Source organism: Talpa europaea (genome assembly GCF_964194135.1).
Source record: "Talpa europaea genome assembly, chromosome: 16".
NCBI lineage: Eukaryota > Metazoa > Chordata > Mammalia > Eulipotyphla > Talpidae > Talpa > Talpa europaea.
In genome coordinates, this window is record NC_140084.1 from 7,137,938 (window position 1) to 7,159,745 (window position 21,808).

Below are 21,808 nucleotides of genomic sequence, written 5' to 3' on the forward strand. Positions count from 1 at the left end.
GGTGGTGGATTATTGGTGGGAGGGCTGCACCTAAGAGGAACAGTAACTATAGAAAGATGATCCACAATGTAAGAAAATAAAAAAAATTATAAAAATAAGCAAAACAACAACAAAAGACGAGGCTGGAGAGGGGAATGTAAATTCCTGATTCCTGGGCACAGGAATTGAGGGAGGGAGAAGGTCATGCACAGTCAGGAAGGTGCTTGTCTTTCTTTGGCAAACTCAGGGTCCTTTATAGGAAGGTTGGTGTGGAATCCAGCTTCTCTGAGGTTTCTGGATTGGCCCAGCTCTAATCCAGAGGTAATAGTGGGTGTGGGTGTCGTCGTCGTTTCCTTATAGGATGCCTTCCAGGGTCAGAGCTGTGAATAAGAGAAGTCTTATAGCTTTAACTGGGTATCAAGATTCCTGGTTTCTATTCTGGAAGATTCTCTTTCCAACCCTAGATGGTAGTGAGGAACGTGCAAAGGGGAAAACAACAAAGCAAATGAGCCCCAGGTTAGGGCATCCTCTGGATGTTCTTTTTTTTTTTTTAAGATTTATTTATTATTTATTTGTTTATTTATACAAGCACTGGGTACATCAGAAGCGCGGGAGGGTGAGAGAATTCACCAGAGCCAGAGCGGGGAGCAGAGCAGGCAGAAGGACCTAAATACACTGCTGAGGAGAGCAGCGGGCGGCAGGAGAGGTCTGCGTGCCATGTGGGACCCTCCTCTGGTGGCCGGGGAGCAGCCGGGGATCGAACTGGGCTGCAGAGGCTGCGGGCAGCTTCGCAACCCAGCGCTCAACCGCTGCGCCACCGGGGAGGCCCTGGATGTTCTTTTTCCATCTGGTTTTATTATGTTATCCCTCCTGTGTACTTTGGAAAAAGAAAGGTATTGAATGGGTAAGAAGTGTTGTCAGAAGTTGGTGGGTGTTGTTGGACACAGCTACACATAGGTGTTCATTTTCATGAAGGTGCTCTCCTTGGTCCATTCTCTGAAATAGTGATGTTCCTTTGTCTGATCATCTTCCTTCCCACCATGTTCAGCCTAAACGTGGCTACAGATCTCTACATGTGGCTGGACACCGTGGAAGTTCCTATTTACATTTGGTGGAGGTGCGGGGGAAGGACTGTCTGCGTGTGGGTCATGAGAGGCCTATCAGACTGGTGAGGGCTGTGAACCTGGTGCTGGGACCCTGGTCTTCCCTGTAGGGTAGGTCTGCAGGTGTTTGAGCTGGTAAGAACAGAACAATACCTGCACCTCACGACAGACCCGTGCTTTGGATAATCCCAGTGGCAGCCTGCTTAAGCCTGGCCCCTTTTTAGAGTTGCCGTCATATAGTGTCTGAGCGCTCATGGCGCCTTTCTCGGGAGCAGTGGAGCTCTGCCTATCTTCCTTCCTCTATTTCCTGTGGTCATTGCTTTTAGCTCTGTGAGAGGCTTGTTGTCTCTATATAAGATGTGGACAGAGAAACCTGCCTTTGTGTCTGAATCAACGCTTCATCAGTGCCTGCCAGAGACTGACATATTTCTGTACTTTGCCAGGCCACAGTAAACAGAGGTGTGAAGGAAAAGTTAACTATGGAAGCTACGGAGTTGGAGAGCCCCAGACCCACCTACTATCTCATTCCTGAAACCAGCCAGCTGAGGGAGGAAGAAGATGTCAGCATACCCTCTAAAGCAACCACAGAAATCATGCAGCTGAAGAAGGAGATCTCTCTGCTGAACGGAGTTAGCCTGGTGGTGGGCAACATGATTGGCTCGGGAATCTTCGTCTCACCCAAGGGTGTGCTGGTACACACTGCCTCCTATGGCTTGTCACTGGTCATATGGGCCATTGGCGGGGTTTTCTCTGTTGTGGGTGCCCTTTGCTATGCAGAGCTGGGGACCACAATCACCAAGTCTGGGGCCAGCTACGCTTATATCCTAGAGGCCTTTGGGGCCTTCATTGCCTTCATCCGTCTGTGGGCCTCACTGCTTATCGTGGAGCCCACCAGTCAGGCCATCATCGCCATCACCTTTGCCAACTACATCATCCAGCCCATCTTCCCCACCTGTGAGCCCCCGTACCTGGCCTGCCGGCTCCTTGCTGCTGCTTGCATATGTAAGTCTGGGGGCTTCCTACAGAGAATGTGTGGGGGGCGTGGGTTATTATAATAACTTCTAATGGTACCATGTTTGAACAGCATATTTAACTTTACTTTTTGGTGGGCACAGCGGCATCTTACCTTTGAAGAGATAATTTCACCAAAGTCATTTGATCCTGAGAGATAAATAAGAGTGTAGGATGGGGATGGGAAAAGTCTGAATCTGTTTTTTAGCTTTTGGTGTCTCACATTCCTTCAACTTCTGGCTGTCCCTGAGTTTGCATGTCTTGTATTTATTTTGTGAGATTTTTTTGATTGGAGTCAACATCACTAGTTATGATTTTTTTCCTTTTTGTTTAATTTTATACTGTTATTCTCTCTTTCTACTCATTATAAGTTAACTCAGAAAAAACTCAGTGGTGAGGTCTTTATCCTGCTGCTCATAAAAAAGAAAAGTTCTTTTGCTTTCCAACTTTTCTACCTTAAACCAGTTTAAAGGCATCAGTGAAGAAATAACCTTCCCTAGACGGGGATGGGAGCGGTTCTCAAGGCACGATCCCTCAGACCCAGCAGACCTCCTCCTTCCTGTGCTGCCATTATCTGCAGCTATTCTAAGCAGCAGGCACCACACCAAACATGACTTTTCCCATTGGTGTTTCAGATTTCTATATGCTAACTTTGTAAACAAGCTCTGTGGTGGCCAGTGAGGGTGGCTTCAACCCCATATTTGGGTTTCTGAGAACAGAACCTGAGCGCTTTATTTTCCTTTTTCTCTTATGAAGTGGTTAGGAGGGATTCTGTGTAAAATCACTGAAAGGGGGAGAAGCTTGCTGTAATTTTCCCCAGTCTTATAGAGCTAGTGTTTTAGCTAAGAGGTGGCCCAGAATTCCCTGTGTTCGTGGCTCCGTGCTGCCAGAGGCACTTAATTATGCTCCGTTCTTTCCATAACTCTGCTAGCAAAGGCTTTGGCAGTGTGTGGAGTGTATCCACAGTGTTAAAAATAGACTGAGTGTACCTTGGAGTTAGCAGTAAGGAGGTTGTACGGTACACCTCTCTCCCTCACTTTAAGGAATCTGTTAAAGACAACTGTTAAAGGATAGCCCTGGGACAGGGAAAGGTGGGTACTCAGGTTTGTGTCTGAGAGGATTTGGCCAGGGGAACTCTGTCTGGCTGAACACTCTAAAAAGTGAATACTTTTCTTACTATAAAACATGGTCATTAAGGAGAAAATTAGCTGAGCCTCAAATCACCAAGAGATGAATACTTCCAACTGTTCAATCGTGTCTTCATTTCTTTCTTTTATAGAATTGGCATCATACTTTGCATGTAATTTTACGTTGCTGTAAACATAACGCATCATGGATTTTTCCTTTGCCTGGAATGTCCTTCAAAAGAAACTTTATTTATTTATTTAAAAGATTTATTTATTTATGCATACAAGAACTGGGGTGTAAGCCAGAGGTGTGGGGTAGGGGGTGAGAGGATTCACCAAAGACATAGTGTGGAGCAGAGCAGGCAGATCTGCTGAAATACACTGCTGAGGGGAGCAGCAGGCAAGACAGGAGAGGTCTGCTGAGCCATGTGGGTCAGTTCCCTGGCTAGGGATGGAAATCATGCTGCAGTGGCTGGTGACAACTTGATAGCACTGAAACTTTAACCCCTGTGCCACCTGGGAGGCCCCTGAATAATATAAATAATGCTGCTGTGGGGATCTTTGTATATAGATCACTTTTCACAGTTTTTACATAATTTCTTAGGATAGAATTCTGTAAGAGAAATCCCTGTGTCTAAGGAAATAAACTGTTTTAAGATTCTCCATTGCTTTCTAGAGGGTTCTGTGAGCTTGTGCTTTTTATCTGAGTACTTGAGAGTGCATGTGTATTCTTTCCATGATTCCATAGGATGGGTTCCAAGGAATAACCAAGTCAAAGTGCACCTTTTATATAATTTTTCTTATATAATAGATTTTTGTTAAATCTTTTTCTCCTTTATGAATTTTTTCCCATTTTCTTTATGTTTAGGAAGTCCATCTCCATGGCAAGAGCCAATCTCTTGATTGGAATGATTTCACCTCTTAGAAATGCAAAGTCATGATGTTAAGTACAATTAGTGTGCAATACAGAAAAGGGGACAAATGCCGTTTCCAAATCAAGCACCCAAAGTTACCCATCCCCTTGTGGGTGAATGTCCAGCCAAACAGGGTTGGCCCAAAACAGGGCCTCTGAGGCCCGAAAGCCTGCCACAGGGCTAAGGCACCTTCTGGTGGGGACCTATAGAAAAGGGACAGAAGAATCCCAGCTCATCTAGGACAGAAGGAGCAAAATTACAATCAAAGCTGCCATTGTTAACCTCCCCCCAGGTCTCTCACCCACATCTGTTTCACCCAGTCCAGGACCAGAAAGCAAGTGCAGCTTCTTCACTGTCTCTCTGCTCCATGTGGCTCCATGTCTCTCTGCTCCGGGTCTCCCCCTTGCTCTCCATCCATCCTTCTTTTCTTCCCCAGTCTCTTCTCTAGCTTCTTCCAGCTCAGCTCTACCCTCCCTTGGGTAGGGCAGGAAACCTGGAACCTTCCCTTATCCTGAGGACCATCCTGTTAAAAAGATATCTTCTTTCATTAAATGTACCTTTACCCAGATTTCTCAGAATATGAATTCCTGCAAGCCTTCTATCCCAGAAACCCAGATGTTTCTGTAATCCAGGTCTGAAGGCAGAAATTGGTTCCAGGTGGAACCAAATGTGTCCTGTCCTATCCTGTCTGACTAGACTTTAGGTTCATCTTCTCTTCTTGAAACTTAGGGTGTGGAATCAGGCTGATGATTTCACAAAGCCGGGGTGTGCTGGAGAGAGTCTCCTTGAGCAGGGGTGGCAGTGGGAGCAGCCTGGTCTCAAGTGACATAAATTGGAAGATGCCAATTAGTTCATAATGAGGGAAAAAAAGAAAAATTTGCACTGAATTCAGGGTGAACTGAATCCTGCTTGGAGGGTAGGAGAATTAAGTTAGTCTTGGAATTGACACATTAGAGAGGATTGTTGGTTGGAAAACTGCCTAAAGAAATCATAGCAATGCCAAAGTAGACATTAAGAGCCCACAGTAGAAAGACAGAAAGACAGGCCCAGACAGGCTCCATGTATTCCACTCTAGGGCAAAGACTACAAGTTGGTGGTCCATGTGGCAGACTTGGCCTGCAGATAGGTTGTCCCACCCGGGTTATAATCAATTGTGAATTTCTTGCATATTTGAAAATCAGAATTTGCTCTTTCTTTTGAAAAATCACAAGTTCTGGCAAACTTGGACCCTAAATCCTGCCTTCCACAATCAGCTGAATGTAGGTGGTGGTCGGGCCCTTTAAATGGAGCACATACGCTCCAGTCTGCTGTAGTCCTCTCCCTCTTGTTCTGTACTCCATTCTCGCCTTTGCTTTTCTGGATTACTGCCCGGGCCCCTGAAGGCACTGCTGTTTTGGATCCCGGCTGCAGCCGCCCAGGTTACACTGGCAGAGAGAGCCAAATAGCTACTTTTGAATTTCAGGCTGTCTTAGCAACTCATTATCCTAGAGCAGTGGGTCGCAACCCTAGGTGAATTTGCTCCCCAGTGGATTTTGGCAAGGTCTGGAGACTGCCTCAGCTGTTGGGAGGGAGTGCCACTAGCATCTATGATGGGGTCAGGAAGGCTGCTGAAAATCCTGTAGTGCATGAAATAGGACTTGTCTGACCCAAAATGTCAATAGTACTGAGGTTGACATCTCCGTCCCGAGGTACAGTCTCCTCTACACATTCTGCATCTTGAAATCTTCTGTGGAGGGTTGGGCCTCAGGCTGCAAACTGAACTCAGAAAGCTTGGGAGCCCTTATTCACTTATGGGAGCGTGGGGGGAGCATGGGAGTTCTTGAGGTCTTCTTTGGGCCCCTCTCCCTGGCCAGGTGACAGGTATGTTCTCTGTAGGCCAGGTAGTTAGCACTTGAAGAGTACTTGATTTGAACGCCAGGGGTAATGTCTCTGGCTGAGTTGTGGCCGGTCCATTTATCTCTGTGGGATCCTGCCTGTGGTATCTCCTCACACACACCACCGGAGAGTATCTGCCGGGAAGGTTTTAATATGGAAATCAATTCAACACTGACAGTGTGACAGCAAAGCGGAAGTCTGCTGGGCAGTATCTCCCCCGGGTTTGCGTGATGAGGCTACAGTGCGGGAAGAGGTGGAAGGGGAGGGAGACTGCCAGGGTGAGACTGGAGTGAAGATACGCTGAGGAAGCCTCAGTAACTTTCTGTTGTCTCTTGCTGTCCTGGACGCTGACTTGGGCAGGGTGCTCAGTAGGAAGGATGTGCCTCCCTGTTTTGGTGAGTTGTTGCTATGGCCAGATAAGCTTCCCTGTTCTGCCAGCGGCAGGCGTGAGGAGGCTTGTGTGTTCACCGTAGTTGCTTTAAGGCCCGAGCTAACTCTGCTCTGTATACATACAGAATAAGAAGTTTTTATAATAAGAGTGAAATTTTTATAATAAGGCTTAATACATATGTGTGTAATAAAAAGCCAGGGGGCTTTTTTTTGAAAAAAGGCGCGAACCTTTAATAAACAGAGGGAGGCTGGCGTCCAGGGGACCCGAGGAATGTTGGTGGAAAAAACACAGTTCCCTCCCGCAGTGCAAAAATAAATAAATAAAAGCAAAAATAGTCTGTAGCCGAGAAGATTGTTCTTAAGAAGGCATGTCCATCACACGTTCATGCGGTTCCAAGAAGCAGCTCTGTGTGGTGGTTCTGCATTTGGGAGGGTTTGTTTGCTTTTACTGAACAGTAGAACTTTTCTCTCCTAATCGTTGTTTTTCTCCTTTCTCCCGCTTTGTTGTTGGTAAGGATTGCACGCCTCTGTCCTTGAATGCCCGTGAGTAACACCCAGCCTGTTTGTGGGAGGATTGGAAGGGTTCCTTCTCCCTGTTGCCTGTGGGGAAAGGGAGCTGGGCCTCCCGGCAGGCCAGGATTACCCTGTGCTGCTCTTGAGGAGAGCTGGGGGGCGCAGCTCTGTCTCTGGGCATGTGCATTATGGGGTTTCAGGCAATGGAAAGCCTAAAGCAGCAAGGCTCACACATACTGGGGTGTGTTTCTCTCACCTGGGAAAAGGAGCAGTGTGGGGCTGGTACGATGACGTCATCATTTAGTAGGAACCGGGTTCTTCCTTCTGTCTTACTGCTCTGCCATCCATCTTCAGCGTGTCGCTGTGAGTCGGGGGTCCATGCTGGCTGCTTAAGCCCTAGCTGGCCCGTCTGCATCGTAGGGGCAGGAAGGACAGAGCACGGCATCTGCCACCTTGCAGATGTACTTCCCTGAGGTTCTGTTTCTGTGAAACGTTGCTCTCATCCTTCCAGAACCCAGTTACTTGGTCACATCGACCTGCAACTTTATTTTGGGCAGCCATGACTCCAGCTAAAACCCCTATTGCTAAGGAACAGTGGAAGAACAGACATTAGACGATACTTAGCACTCTTTGCCATAGAGACTTTGGGGATTTGTTTCTGTTTTGGAGTTGAGTCTGGATTTGCTGTTTGAATACTTCTTTGTCAGCATCAAGCCCCCAGAGAGCCTTGAAGACCCTCACATGGGTGCCAGAATCTTTGGTGCGAGGAAACGAGAGAAGGGAAGAGGGAAGCTTGGGTGTTTTCATGGTGGAGCCCCTGGCCTGCAGGCTAGCCATGTTGTCTCTAAGTTCTGACATAGTCGGTGTCTCTGATGCACTCCGTAGGGATGGGAGTTCTGGGAGGGACGAAGGGTGGAGAGCAGATGGCGACATTTTGTTCCTTAATTAGAATCAGGACAACAGTCAAGGAAGGTACTTGGTTTCTGCTCGGCAGCCCTGTTCTGGGAGCTCTCTGTTCTCTGGCAGGCCTGAGAAGAGGGTGAGGCAACGAGGCCCCTGGGCCAGCATTTGGGAGGTGCCCTCTCTCGGGAGGCCCTGGACGAATCCCCTTTAGTTTCATGCCCCAGGGGCCTCACTTCCCTTGCCCAACCCCTGGTCGTGCTCCCTGGCCTCACACTGTTGTTAATTATTTTTACTTTTATTAAGGAAGAAGCATATGTGCATGGGAAATAAAAGTAGAAAAGGGCATGTACAGTGGAAAACATCTTTGTCCCTCAGAGCTTCAGTCTTCCTCCCCAGAGGCAACCTTATCTCCTTCCAGCTGGTGTCGGGGCTGGGGGGGGGGGGCTCTGCAGGGACTTGCAACAGGCTGCTGTCATTCACTGAATTCCTACCATGTGCAATATTTCCTTTATTTACTGGCGTGCGGAGAGCACCGAGCCCTGCAAGAAGTCTGTAGCACGATGGCAGGAAGCAGAAGCAGGGACTGCCAGTCTGGGGCAAACGAGTGTCCTCTTCCTCATCTTTTTTTTTTTTAAGATTTGGTTTTTATGCATATAAGAACTGGAGTACAAGCCAAAGGTGTGGGGTGAGGGTGAGAGGATTCACCAGAGACAGAGTGAGGAACAGAACAGGTGGATTGACGGAAATACACTGCTGAGGGGAGCAGCGGGTGAGATGGCAGAGGTCTGCTGCGCCATGTGGGTCACCTCCCTGGCTGGGGATGGAGCTTGCAGTTGGAACTTCCGCGCAGTGGCTGCGGACAGCTACATAGTGCTGTGGCTGCACCCCTTGCGCCACCAGGGAGGCCCTCTTCCTCATCTTGCAGCCACATTTCGCTCTACAAACCAGAAGCTGGGGGAGCACGGCCAGGTTCCTGGGAGACAGTCTCTTTCTCTGTGTGCGTGCTCATCTTTTTGTCCCTTTCTGTCTGTCTCCGTCTCCTGTTTTGTCTCCTATCTCTGTCTCCTGTGTCCTTCTGCATATCTCACCGTCAGTGTTTTTCTCACTGGCTGTACAGCCACTCGCTTCTGCTTCTTTCTAGAATCCTGTTTCCTTCCTCTGCTTTCTTGTGGCTTTTGTTTCTCTATTACAAGAGCTTGTGTGTGACTTTGACTTTATTATGGTCCCAAGCTTGTTGCTAATGTTAGTTAGATTCAGTCTCTTGGTATCCCTACTCTGTGTCAGGAGAGATTATTCACTAAGTGAAGTTTGGGTCCAGTGTCTAAACGGATCAGCCATGGTTGGAGAGGAGGAACAATTTCTAAGAAGGGATTCAGCAGCTCCCTCAAGTTATGCTTACTGCCTTGCACAGGGTCCTGGGGATTACCGGTGATTATTAACCAGGTTGTCCTATGTCAGTTGATCTAGGCTTAGCACCAGGAAGCACACTGATAAGCAAGGCAGGTCCTGGGGAGACCTACCAGCAGCCTGCATTCCTTTGGTCCTCTCTCACCTTGACTATGGTCACCCCCTCCCCCCAACACTAGTCACTGCTTACAGGCTAGTAAGCACCTGGGTCACTGCCAGTGTATTGAGTGAAAGCCCTTGAAGTGCCCTGGAGATTGTTCTGTCCCCAATATTGCTTATTTCACAGACTGGTCCTCGGCAGTCCCCTCCACTCGAGTGGAGGATCATCCGCTGTCTGGCAGTTGCCTTTCCCTGGGGAACTGGCAGTTAAGTGAAAGTCACTGCCACCTTCTTCCAGTAAGGGCTCCTCAGTTCCCCTCTTGGCTTGACATTGAGCTTAGAAAAACAGAGTGCTGGGCCTCCCCGGTGGCGCAGGGGTTGAGCGCTGGGTTGCGAAGCTGCCCACAGCCTCTGCGGCACCAGTTCGATTCCTGGCTTCTCCCCGGCCACCGGAGGAGGGTCCCACATGGCGCGCAGACCTCTCCTGCCGCCCGCTGCTCCCCTCAGCAGTGTGCTTCGGTCCTTCTGCCTGCTCTGCTCCCCGCTCTGGCTCTGGTGAATTCTCTCACCCTCCCGTGCTTTGACTGTACCCAGTGCTTACATAAACAAATAAATAAATGAATCTGTAAGAAAAAGAAAAACAGAGTGCTTTTGTTTCCCCCTGAGAATTTGTGGTCTCCTGGGGGACGTACCACCCCAATGCCCAAGGGAGAGACTGGCATGAGACAGCTGTCTACATGACTACAGCTTGAGGAGCTAGCTGTGTTGTGGAGTGGGAATGCTGGAAAATTCAGTGACGCTTGAGCTCAGTGACAGGCTGGCTAGTGTATTTGGAGAAGTGTTTGCCGAGGAAGTGGGGGTGAGCTGCCTTGAGAGTGGGAGGTGCTGTTGTCCGTGGTGGGAGGAAGAGGGAAGGTGATTCTTTATAGGCTTATCTGGCACCGAGAAGGAGAGAGGCCGGCTGAAGGAGAGCGTACAAGTGGGTGGGAGGACTAAGAAGTGACCTGGAGGATGAGCCCAGCAGATCCTGTGGTGACATTTGAGGTTCACATAAAAGTTCTGTTTTTGGAGATCAGAGGTGTCATTTTGGAATCCCTGGTTATTTGGGTCTCTTCTATTCCCCTCTTGTGCCCCGTGGATCAGAGCTATCCCTGTTCAGCAAGGGTAAGGTCTGGGACTTTCCATGTAGGGCCCCGCTGTCACTGGGGTATGTGCAGAACCAGAGCATAAAGCCCGCCCTGCTGCCCGAGCCTTCAGAGCCCCCAAGGCAGCTTGCTGCTTCAAGGCCCTCGCCAAGGTCCATGAAGGTTTGGATAGAAATGGGGGTGGGAGATCAGTGGGGTCCATGTGTGCTTGGGAATGGTTGTTAGCCTCCTTCAGCCTCAGTTTCCTTACCAATGAGATGGGAATAGGAATGTCTGTATTTGGGATGGTGAGAATTAGTTTTGAGGATGTATGTGAAGTTGTCGGGCTCTTAACAACCCCCCCCCACACACACACACACGTACATGCAAAACACTGTCTTTCTACTTCCTGGTGACCTACCACCTGCATTCAGATTCAACTCAATTTATTGGTGGGCCTATATTTTTATGTAGTCATGGAGAAGTCTTATGCCTCATCTGACTGGAAATTGGGGCGCTTGAGTGGGGAGGAGAGGGTGAGTCCACCATTCCTGGGGGTGGGAGCATTTACAAAATGGTTCTGGCTATCGGAATGTGTGAATGTATGTAGCTCACTTGTCAACAGTGATGGCCATATAGATGGCTATACAGCTACCCCTCAGCTGGGGCAGATGGGCAATGTCCCCCTATTTGCCAGTTCTGGTTCCGACTAGTCCATTGACCCCTTTACATTAGGCAGATAGGACAGAAATGATGTTCTTTGTAAAGGGATGTTGGGCCTCTCTGCCCTCAGGTCCAGCCTACCAGTGACTTTATGGTTTTCCTCCTAGGTCTGCTGACATTTGTGAACTGTACCTACGTCAAGTGGGGCACACGTGTGCAGGATGTAGTCACTTACGCCAAGGTCCTGGCGCTCATTGCCATCATTGTCATGGGCCTTGTTAAACTGTGCCAGGGTAAGAAGGGCCTAGGGTGGGGAGGAGGGTGGCTGACTCCTGGAGTCCCTCTGGGTTCCCAGAGGAGGACATGGGACTCTGCTAGCTCCACGGCTCAGCTCTCTCTGCATCCATGCTAGCCTGCGTGTGTTTGCGGCCCAGGCATCCTGGGCTTCTTGGCTCAGGCTGCCTTGGTCCTGAGTCCACCTTCGCTCAGAGCTGCTTTCCCTTCGTGGAGGTTGAGAGCATTACAAGGAGCCTGCCAGGGCCTAAGCGCTCTAGAAACTTGGACCATGCATAGGGTCTTAAAAATAATCAGTGAGCATAGTATGTGCTCCTGTTTTAGGTCTGTGATGCCCAGGCAGAGCCTACGGGAGCTTGGGGGGGGGGGGTGGGGGGGGCGGGGCATATGCGTGGTATGAAGGCGGCTGTTGAAATGAGGGGTTGTCTTGCAGGCTTTATTTTTATTTTTTTAAAAATTTATTTATTTATGCATCCAAGAACTGGGCTTTAGTCCAGAGGTTGGGGGGGTGTGTGAGAGGATTCACCAGACAATGGGGAGCAGAACAGGCAGACTGACTGGGATACAGTTTGTGTATCTGCCCGCTGACTGAGCAGCAGGCAAGTCAGGAGAGATCTGCTGTGCCGTGTGGGCAGCTCCCTGGCCAGGGATCGAACTTGTGCTGCAGTGGCTGCGGACAGCCTCATTGTTATCCCCTTACGCCACCAGGAAGGGCCTAGGCTTTATTTTTCATCTGAACTTGCTCTTTAGTATTTCCTCCCCAAGTCAGCTCTCAGCAAAATATTAAAATATTGTGGAGTTGGCACTGACTTTCCTATATGTTGACTTTAAAAAGTTTCATTCCTGCATCAGAGCAGATTGGCAGTGAGGGTAACAGGTCTACCAGGATCTCCTGAGCCCTTAGAGAAGTTCTGAGTAGTCTTTGACCAATCAATTAACAATGCAGTTCTCTAGATGATGCCTCTGAACTTGGCTGTGTTAAGAATCACCTGGGGAGCTGAGACCCACTCCCCCTACCCCGGGGCAGACCTGTGGGGGCAAACTGTTTGGTTTGGAGTCAAAAAAGGTGCAATTTTAAGACATGCTCTGGGTGATTCTTAGGCAGCTGGTTCAGCACCTTTGTGCTTGTATGGCAAGTTAGTATAACCAGCTATCTGGATGTCCCTCAAGTCTCAGGAACATCCTGAGGTCAAAAAATTGGGGTGGCTGAGTAATCCTCCCTCCAAGATCTGTGCTTTAAAGACCATCTGCTATGTGTGATGATTCACACCGCTGGGCCCTAGGGACTCTTTATTTTTCCTTTTGCTACAGACACTGGCCTGTTCACTGAGGGATAGGTCTAGCTTTCTCCAGGGGGTGACAGCAGGCTTCATTTCAAGTTTGGGTGTAGTTAAAACCCGCCATTGTGCCTGAAGCTCTCTGGCCAGGGCAGCTTGGTACTAACTAGCCTCTTGACTTTCAAGTCCTGAGTCTCTGGTGTCCTCTAAGGGGAGTGACAAGTGCCTGGGCTGGATCTGCAAGGGTGGAGGTGACTCAGGCCTACCCCAAACCCAGTTATAAGGTCCTAGTGCCTACGTAGCCTGTGATTTCCTGCCTCATACAACCACACCACACCAAGTGTAGCAACAGAGCTCTCTCTGTTGATCAAACTGTGTACTGGGCTGGGCCAAGAGAACTAGTGCCGCGGGAAGGTCTAAATGTTAATCAAAAATGAGTCCTTTATGTGAAACAGGGTTTTTTCCTAGAAAATAGGAACAACTGTCGCCTGCTCTGAGGTTGTGAGCAGGAAATGGAAACTCATTAGAACTTTGGAAGAGGCGTTATCACGTCAGACAGAAGGCAGCCGGGAAAGCCCTTATTTTTTCTGAGATTGTCTAGTTTTACTAAAAGGATGTGAACTTTCTGAGGGAGGAGGTGGGGTGGTAAAAGGCAGGCCAGGGAGCTGGTGGAAATTCTTGTCTCGGTGTTAAACTATGTTTTTTTCTTCCCCCGCCCTCTTGCTCCTCCCTTCTTTCCTTGCCCTTCTTCCTCTCTCCTTTTGGCCGTCTCCCCTTCCTTTTTTTTTTCTCCCCTTTCCCTCCTGCCTCTTCTCCCCTCTCTTCCCCCTTCTCCTTCTCCCTCTTCCTTCTCCCTGAACCCCCATCTACCTTTGTCTCACACAGGACACTCTGAGTACTTTGAGGATGCCTTTGCGGGTTCCTCCTGGGACCTGGGACACCTCTCTCTCGCCCTCTTCTCTGCCCTCTTCTCTTTCTCAGGTTGGGACACCCTTAATTTTGTAACAGAAGAAATAAAAAACCCAGAAAGGTAAAGGCACGATCACACCATCATTGTCACTCCCCAAATTGGCTGGAACACGGGCTGACTGTGGGCACATGCTTCCCCCCACCCCCGCCGCCCCCCGCCTCTCATCCTTCCTCCCACTCCCTCACTTTTGCTCAGAAGGATTTGAGGGAGGATGGGAAGGCCTCTGGCTCCTTATCCTCCTGTTTACACTGGAGCACCCCAGGGCCTCTCTTGAGGAGAGGTCCTTCAGTGGCAGCGGCACAGCCACACTCTGTGCTGACACTGAAGCCTGGGGACCCAGACATTTATTCTGGGAAGGCAGGTTCCAGCCTGGCTTCTAGTCCCGAGAGGACACGTCTTCCTCCAGCGGGACCCATTTGTCCTGCTGTGGCAAGGATCAAGTAATGATCATGACCTTTCCCTCTGCTTCTCTTTCTCCCCCTCTTCTGTCCTCCCCCGTCTTCACCTCTCTCTCATTCAGTTGAAATATCCTGGGGCTGGGGTGTGAACCCAACCTAGGCCACAAGGGGGTGAGGAGCCTGCCTCAAAGACCCCGAGGCCAGGGGACTGTTAAAAAATTAGGGAAAAAAAAAAAAAATCCCTGGGTGAACTTTTACCTCAAGTAGAGGTTGGTTCTAGGTAGTCCTGTCTCACTTGTCCTGACAGAAATTTGCCCCTGGCCATCGGGATTTCTATGCCAATTGTGACGTTCATCTACATCCTGACCAACGTGGCCTATTACACAGTGCTGAGCATTTCCGATGTCCTTGACAGTGATGCTGTGGCTGTGGTGAGTCTCTTGGGATCCCCATTTGCTCATCACCTTTTGGTACTGAATGGCTTGATTTCTCTTTCTGCAGCCACTTCAGCTCTGCAGGGCAAGGTGATGGATGTAGGCCAGAGTGGGATGCCTGCCATGACAGCGTTTGTCCTGCGAGCTTAGATGCAGGAGGCTTATGGAATCCTGCCTTGTGCCAAATGCTCCTTCTGTGTTCTGCCCCCAGACTTTTGCTGACCGGACATTTGGCATGTTCAGCTGGACCATTCCCATTGCTGTCGCCCTGTCCTGCTTTGGGGGCCTCAACGCATCTATCTTTGCCTCATCAAGGTACTGTGTCTTGCTTCACCCATAACAGACGGACAGTATTTAATTCTCTGAGGCTCCAGGTGAGCCCTTAAGGGCCCTTCTTTCTCCCTCTCCCCGCTCTTGGAAATACAGTGTGCGTATGTACATTTGTGCTGGTAGCTCACATTTGCATTTGAGGCGAGGGCAGATTGGTAAGAGGCAGAGGGGAGGAATGCAGTAGCTCTGTCAGGGTCTAGGCGTGGCTCCTTGTGGGTTATACCGCACTTGTGGCACTTGCAGAATCCACTGCTTCCAGAAGGAATTAGTAAGCACTTTTTGTGTCCCAGGCACTGGTATAGGATGACTGTCAGTCACTTCACAGAAAACATCAAGGCCAACAGGTAGACGCCTTGTCCCCTACCCCCAAAGATGGTGTTTCCCGGCCTCCCTGGTAGCACAGGTGGTTGAGCTCCGCACTGTGAAGCTGTCCACAGCCTCTGCAGCGCGGGTTCGATCCCGGCCGGCTGGTGAGAATCCCACATGGCGAAGCAGACCTCTCCTGTCTCACCCGCTGTTCCCCTCAGCAGTGTATTTCGTCAGTCTGCCTGTTCTGTTCCCTGCTCTGTCTCTGGTGAATCCTCTCACCCTCCTGCGCATCTGGCCTGTACCCCGGTACTTGTATAAAAATAAATAAGTCTTAAAAAAAAAAAAAAAAGATGGTGTTTACCATAGTCCCTTCCTTCTCTATGTCCCAGACATCCCAACTGGCTCTGCAAGTCATCCCCAAATAAATACTAGGTAGTGGTAACTTCTCACCCACTCAGACATCTTGTGGCATTGACAAGAAGATGAGGGGTGGGACAGTGGTGACTCTGGACCTGCACATGAAGGGCATCGCAGCCATTTGAAGATAGTGCAGGTTGTTTCTGCCTGTGTTACCTTTGTCACCTTTTTCTTATTACCTGTGCAGCTATCTTGGCTCTGTCCTAGAGACCTTTGCCTCACCTACACATCACCCCTTGCAGCATTTCCCTTAGCACATTTCTCCTCCACTTGGTACAGATTATTAGCCTCATGATCCAATTCCATCTCTGCCCTGTGACACCTGTCCAGGGGACATCTACCCCAAGCCTGGTGCTGTGGCTCCGGGACGGTGCCTGTTCCTCTGGGTGGCATGCCACTTCTCTGCTGCTGGGTTCCAGTTGGTAGGGCTCGTTAGGTGCAGAGAGGAAATCTGGGCTGTCCCACGAGCCCCAGGCTTACCTTGGCACATCACAAATCAGGATCTTAGGGGAATATATGTGAGGACAACAGAAGCTTGGCTGCCCTTCTTTAAAATACCTTTGTGTCAAATATGAAATCTGTTGGGTGGCAGAATGGGGATACCCCTGGTGGAATGGATTGGGGTACAGGTGGATAATGGTGAGGTATCTGGTTGAGAGCAGTGGGGAGTGTCTGTGGGTGGTGGTGAGTTCCAGAGCTGTGGGGTTGGGAGTGTCAGCAGATAGCAGCAAGATAGGGAACTTGTGGGTAATAGTAAGGTGCCTGTGGTTGGCACATGGGGACATGTGTGGACATGTTGGGCTGGCCACACAGAGGACGTGGGATCATCTTGAGACATAACCCCCTGCTCTTTTCTGGGACTCTGAGCCTAGTTTGAATGGGGAATGTGGCTGCATAGCTGCATAAAAGGATCCTGCTGACATATTTCTTATCCTTCCAGGTTGTTCTTTGTGGGCTCCCGTGAGGGCCACCTCCCCGACCTTCTGTCCATGATCCACATTGAGCGTTTCACACCCATCCCTGCTTTACTGTTTAATGTAAGCTCTGCTGGGGGAGTGTGGGGACTGGCTATAGCAGTCTATTTAGTACTTCTGCTGACTGTGAGATGACTGTTAGGTGGGAGGGAGATGGTTCTTTTTTTTTAAAAAAAAGATTTCATTTATTTGTATACAATAGAGGTACAGGGGGTGGGGGTGAGAAGATTCACCAGACAGAGTGGGGAGAACAGGCAGATTGACTGGAATACACTGCTGATGGGAGCAGCAGGGAGACAGGAGAGGTCTGCTGTGCTATGTGGGTCAGCTCCCTGGCTGGGGATCGAACTCGTGCAGCAGAGGCTGCGGATAGCTTCATAGTGCTGAGACTTAAACTTCTTGCACCACCAGGGAGGCCCCCAGGAAATAACTTCTTGAGATATTTCCCAACCATCTCAGAGTTTCTTCCTTTTTCTTAAAATTGAAAAAAATATATGAAGATAAAAGTATAGTCGTTTTAGAGAAGGCAGATTACAAAAGAATATAGAACTGCATTTATAAAAATTATTGTTCAAGTCAGTGACTTCTCTTTCTAGCTCCTTTTTTTCTTTTAAATTAAATCATATTTAGAAAAATCAGGCCGGTTGTACACCAGCCACCCTAGGGGCCTCTATTTGTATCACAGACGTCACAGATCTATATGTAGTGGATGGCAGTAAACTAGATCCAGTAAATCCAACAGAATCAGTAAATTATGAAAGTATTCTGAAGAATCCTGAAGAAGGATTATTTCCTAATTTTCATTAAGGTTTACAGAGACCCTAGACAGACCTTTCTCCAAACTAGGTTCTGTTCATTTTTCTTGTCATTTAGTTCTCTTATGACTTCATTAACTTAAGTAAATTTTGGACTCGTCTGGAGTTTATATTTTGGTGTATAGAGTGAGGTGGGTATTCACTTAATTTTTCTCTAATCACTAGCCAGAGCTATACCATTATTATTTATTGAATCATCAATTTTACCACAATTGTCAAATTTTTATCATATAAAATAATTATAGTTAATTTTTTAGATTTAGGTTACTTGAGATTGCCTTTCAAATTTGTCATTTTTTTTTTTTAAGATTTATTTATTTATTTATTCAAGCACTGGATACAGTCAGAAGCGCGGGAGGGTAAGAGAATTCGCCAGAGCCAGAGCAGGGAGCAGAGCAGGCAGAAGGACCAAAGTACACTGCTGAGGGGAGCAGCGGGCGGCAGGAGAGGTCTGTGCGCCATGCGGGACCCTCCTCCGGTGGCCGGGGAGCAGCCGGGGATCGAACCGGCACTGCAGAGGCTGTGGGCAGCTTCGCAACCCAGCGCTCAACCACTGCGCCACCGGGGAGGCCCCAAATTTGTCATTTTAATTAATTCTCTTCATCAGCACGAAGCTTCACTATTTAGCTTTCTATTGATTATTTGAACTAAAGAGGAACTGAAGATACTTTCCCCCTACTTGAATTCCTGGAAATTCTCACATTTGTTTCTCTTGATAAACCTTGGTATAATTTTATCAAAATAACAACATCCTCTCAATATTTTGGTTGGCATAGCACTGAATTTAAAATTTAGAGAAGAGCTGTCATATTGTCTTTTAAATAAATCCCTTTGCATCCCACTTTTTCCTGTACTCTCTCCAGAGCAGGCTTTCTATTTTGAATCCTTCATTGATAATCTGGGTGAAAAGATAGGTAGGGGGAACTCTGTATTCTTAAAGTTCAAGCAAATCTGATCTTGTCCCAAGACTGCAGTTCCTGACCCCTGTCCTCTAGAACTCTTTTGTTCCAGAGGAGAAATGCTGTCATACCTTTCTGTCCAGAGGTAGAGGCATTTTGCTGGTCTGCAGAACAGCAAGATGGTCCCAGAACAGCAAGGTCCCAGAACAGCAAGATGGTTCTAGAGGCATTTTCCTCGTTTGAATGCCAGGCAGTTGAGACCACGTGGAATGGTGGCCTTTTCCATCACAGTGTGATTCGCGTTGAGGTTGGGCAGTGAGGAGGCCCCACTGTCACCAGGAGAAAGGAGTCTGGCTTGTTACTGAAATGCTTGCAAAAAGAAGAGAGGCACTGAGTATAGGAAGGGAACCCAAGAAAAGGGAGAGAAACCACCTGAAGGTTAGTGGAGTGAAAGGACCCATTGAGTGCCAGAGGGTCATTGAAAAGGACTGGAGGTAATGGGTGAAGCCTAATCCGTAGTCATCAGATCTGTGCTGCTCCCGATGGCGGAGTGCCCTGGGGTGGCCTGGTGATGACAGTGCTTCCCTGCCCCTGCTTACAGTGCGCCATGGCGCTCATCTACCTCACTGTGGAGGATGTGTTCCTGCTCATCAACTACTTCAGCTTCAGCTACTGGTTTTTTGTGGGCTTGTCTGTGGCTGGACAGCTCTACCTTCGCTGGAAGGAGCCCGACCGTCCCCGGCCTCTCAAGGTCAGCACCCCTGGGCAGACGAGATGGGATGGGCCATCTCCTCCAGGTATCTTCTTGCCTATAGGCTGTCCCCTATCCCATTCACCTAATATCTTACTCCCTTCATTGCAGCTGAGCCTGTTTTTCCCTATCGTGTTCTGCATATGCTCCTTGTTTCTGGTGATTGTGCCCCTCTACAGCGACACCATCAATTCCCTCATTGGCGTTGGTATCGCCCTCTCCGGAGTCCCCGTCTACTTCCTGGCTGTTTACCTACCAGTGTCCCGGAGGCCGGTCTTTATTCGGAATATCCTGGGTGAGCCCATCACTTGGGGTGGGGGAGGGTGTGTGTGTTGGGGGGCGGGGGAGGGGGTGTGTGTGTGTGTATGTGTGTGTCCACACCAGTATGTGCAGAGGTGGAGCTATTAGCTAAGTTCCTGGGTGAGCCCATCACTTGGGGTGGGGGAGGGGGTGTGTGTGTGGTAGGGGGAGGGTGTGTGTGTGTGTCCACACCAGTATGTGCAGAGGTGGAGCTATTAGCTAGGTTTCCTGCATCCTAGCAGTGCTCCGGAGGCCTGGAGACTTCAGTTCTAACTTGAATCCTGTTTGGGAGTTAAAACGCTGCTTCCTAAAAGCTTGGGAAGACGAGAAGTCATGCATCAGACTGTTCTGGTTGGACATGGGAAGGAGGGCAATGATATTTCCTGGGAGTGAGGAGCCAAGCCTGGCACAGGGAACCCAAGGGACAGGCGGGGAGGGTCAGATATGCTTTAATCAGCCTTGTGGTATTCAGAGTGAGGCTGGAGCTGAATGTTTGCTAAACTCTTGTTTTCTCTATTTTCCTTTAGCCACCATCACCAAAGTCACACAGAGGCTTTGCTTTTGCGTCCTGACTGACCTAGATGTGGGTGAAGAAAAAACCGTTGATAGAAAAACTGACTAGATACCAGAGGTGACGTCCACTGCGGCCTGGAAGGCTACCTGTGGTCACAGCCACCAAAGTCCAGATGACAAGACTGCATGCCCCAACCCTCCCCATACAAAGGAACCTGTTGGCTGACAATGAGGGGGCTTAGAGTTGATGGCCTGCTCATTGGTAAGCTATGGGAGGAGACTTGGGGGCTGAGGCTGGCCTGAAGGTAGGGACTTCAGAAGGTGGTGGTGGGACCGTGGGTTAGTTTTATTCCTGGCAGGTACATGCAGCCCTTACCAACAGCTGGAGAGTTAGCGTTGAGGGAAGAGGGGTGGCTGGTAGTTTCTGAATTTGATTTTTGAGATCTGAACCAGAGAGGCTGCTTTATGGGAAGTTTTCCTCTGACCAGGTGCAAGACTTGATTTTAGAGCCCTGAAATGCTACGTCTTCCTCTGGCTCTAAATTGTTCCTCGCAGGGGGAAAGGGTTGTATTTCATTACTTGCTGATATTAATCCAGAACCCAGTTCTCGCAAGCCATTGGTGTTCATTCAACTACATGATGCAATAAGCTGTTTAAAAACGTCAAGTACCCAAAGCCAAGCCACTCTGCCCTTAGAGGGGCCTCTATGTGGCAGTGGGTCAGACTCTGACCAGATTTTCTTTGCTCAGCTTTAGCACAATTTTCTGTTGAACCTCACCTGCAAAGTAAACTTTCAAAGATTTTTTTACTCATGCCCCACACTTTAGTATAGGGATAGATCACGTTTACAAGCACCTGGCTCAAGTGTAGCAAGGGCAAATGAATAAACTCATGAGTCAGAAATCTGCAATACTGTTCTGAAGGATTATCCTCTATTTTACATAGCTCTTTGTTGTAGTTAATAGGAAGTAAATCTCTGGGTTTCTGGTGTGAACTTTAAGAGGTCAGAAAACTGTTCTAGAATTCAGAATCACCTGAATTCTTACAGCTGTCATTGGCTCATGGGCCCAGACCATCGTATAGCTTGCTTCTCTAAGGGCTAGTGTGAGGGGCTGCTGTGCAGACCCAAACAAGCCTGCCTCGGTGCTAGGAGTGGTCATTTTCTTTTCTGAAAACCTCACACAAGGCTGCATTCTCTACTTGTCCCTGCCACCAGGCTTTGTTTACACTCGAGTAGCTTTGGTGTGCATCAGGGATGGTACACGCCCCTCTCGTCTGCTTCCTCTTACCCTGAGGTCCCTGTAGGGCTACAGTGGCAGGAAGAGCTTGGTACTTGTGGGGACTTGTTTTCTCCCTGTGGAGATCAGTGAAAACTCCAGGAAAAAAGCTGCTTCAACCTCAATCTGGCTCCTCAGCAAACAACGTGATTGGAAGCAACTCTTTCTTGTGCTCTGGCTGTACTTTAGGACTCAGGTTAGGCCTGAGTGGCAAGTTTAGCCACACGTTCCTTGGCAGGCGGTATGGCTGCACTGGATTGTACAAATGTGACACCACCAACCCTGTCACCCTTGGCACAAAGACGATTCAAGGGAGCATGATCACAGATGCCTTTGGTTCAGGGAATGCATCTGTGAGAACATGGGGGAACCTTCTGACTGACATGTTGGAGATTTGTACAGCAAATTCCTGCCTGATGGCAGAGTCATGTGCAGAGGCTGACTTGCCTAGACTACATAAACATGCTGAGCCAGGCTGGCACCTACCCCAGGGATCCTCTGGAGCTAATCCTTTAAGAGTACACGTGTCTTGAAGATCACCAACTCAGGCTTTAGCTTTCTCCACTGAAGTAAATGACCAGCTAATCCCAGGAACTGCTGCCCCAGAGAGACTCCCGGGGGAGCAAGGCCCTCTCACCTGGGGTTGCCTAGTACTTGCTTAGTGAGCCAAGTCGTCCTCCACTGGATGGTGACCACATTCTTCCCTCTATGCTGGATATAGACTTCTCCCACTAACCCCTCT

The 21,808-nt window shown here is 48.9% G+C and overlaps 1 protein-coding gene across 1 annotated transcript; it reads left to right on the forward strand.

The window, feature by feature from the left end:
* Positions 1-1,531: 1,531 nt before the first annotated feature.
* SLC7A6 (solute carrier family 7 member 6) lies at positions 1,532-19,898 on the forward strand (the record flags this gene model as incomplete). The annotated part of the gene is made up of 9 exons (XM_084257325.1): positions 1,532-2,084; positions 11,276-11,401; positions 13,565-13,709; positions 14,355-14,478; positions 14,693-14,796; positions 16,478-16,574; positions 18,827-18,976; positions 19,088-19,271; positions 19,804-19,898. The coding sequence occupies exons 1-9, from the start codon at positions 1,562-1,564 to the stop codon at positions 19,896-19,898; spliced, it is 1,548 nt and encodes a 515-aa protein (XP_084113451.1). The 5' UTR covers positions 1,532-1,561.
* Between the last annotated feature and the right edge of the window lie 1,910 nt (positions 19,899-21,808).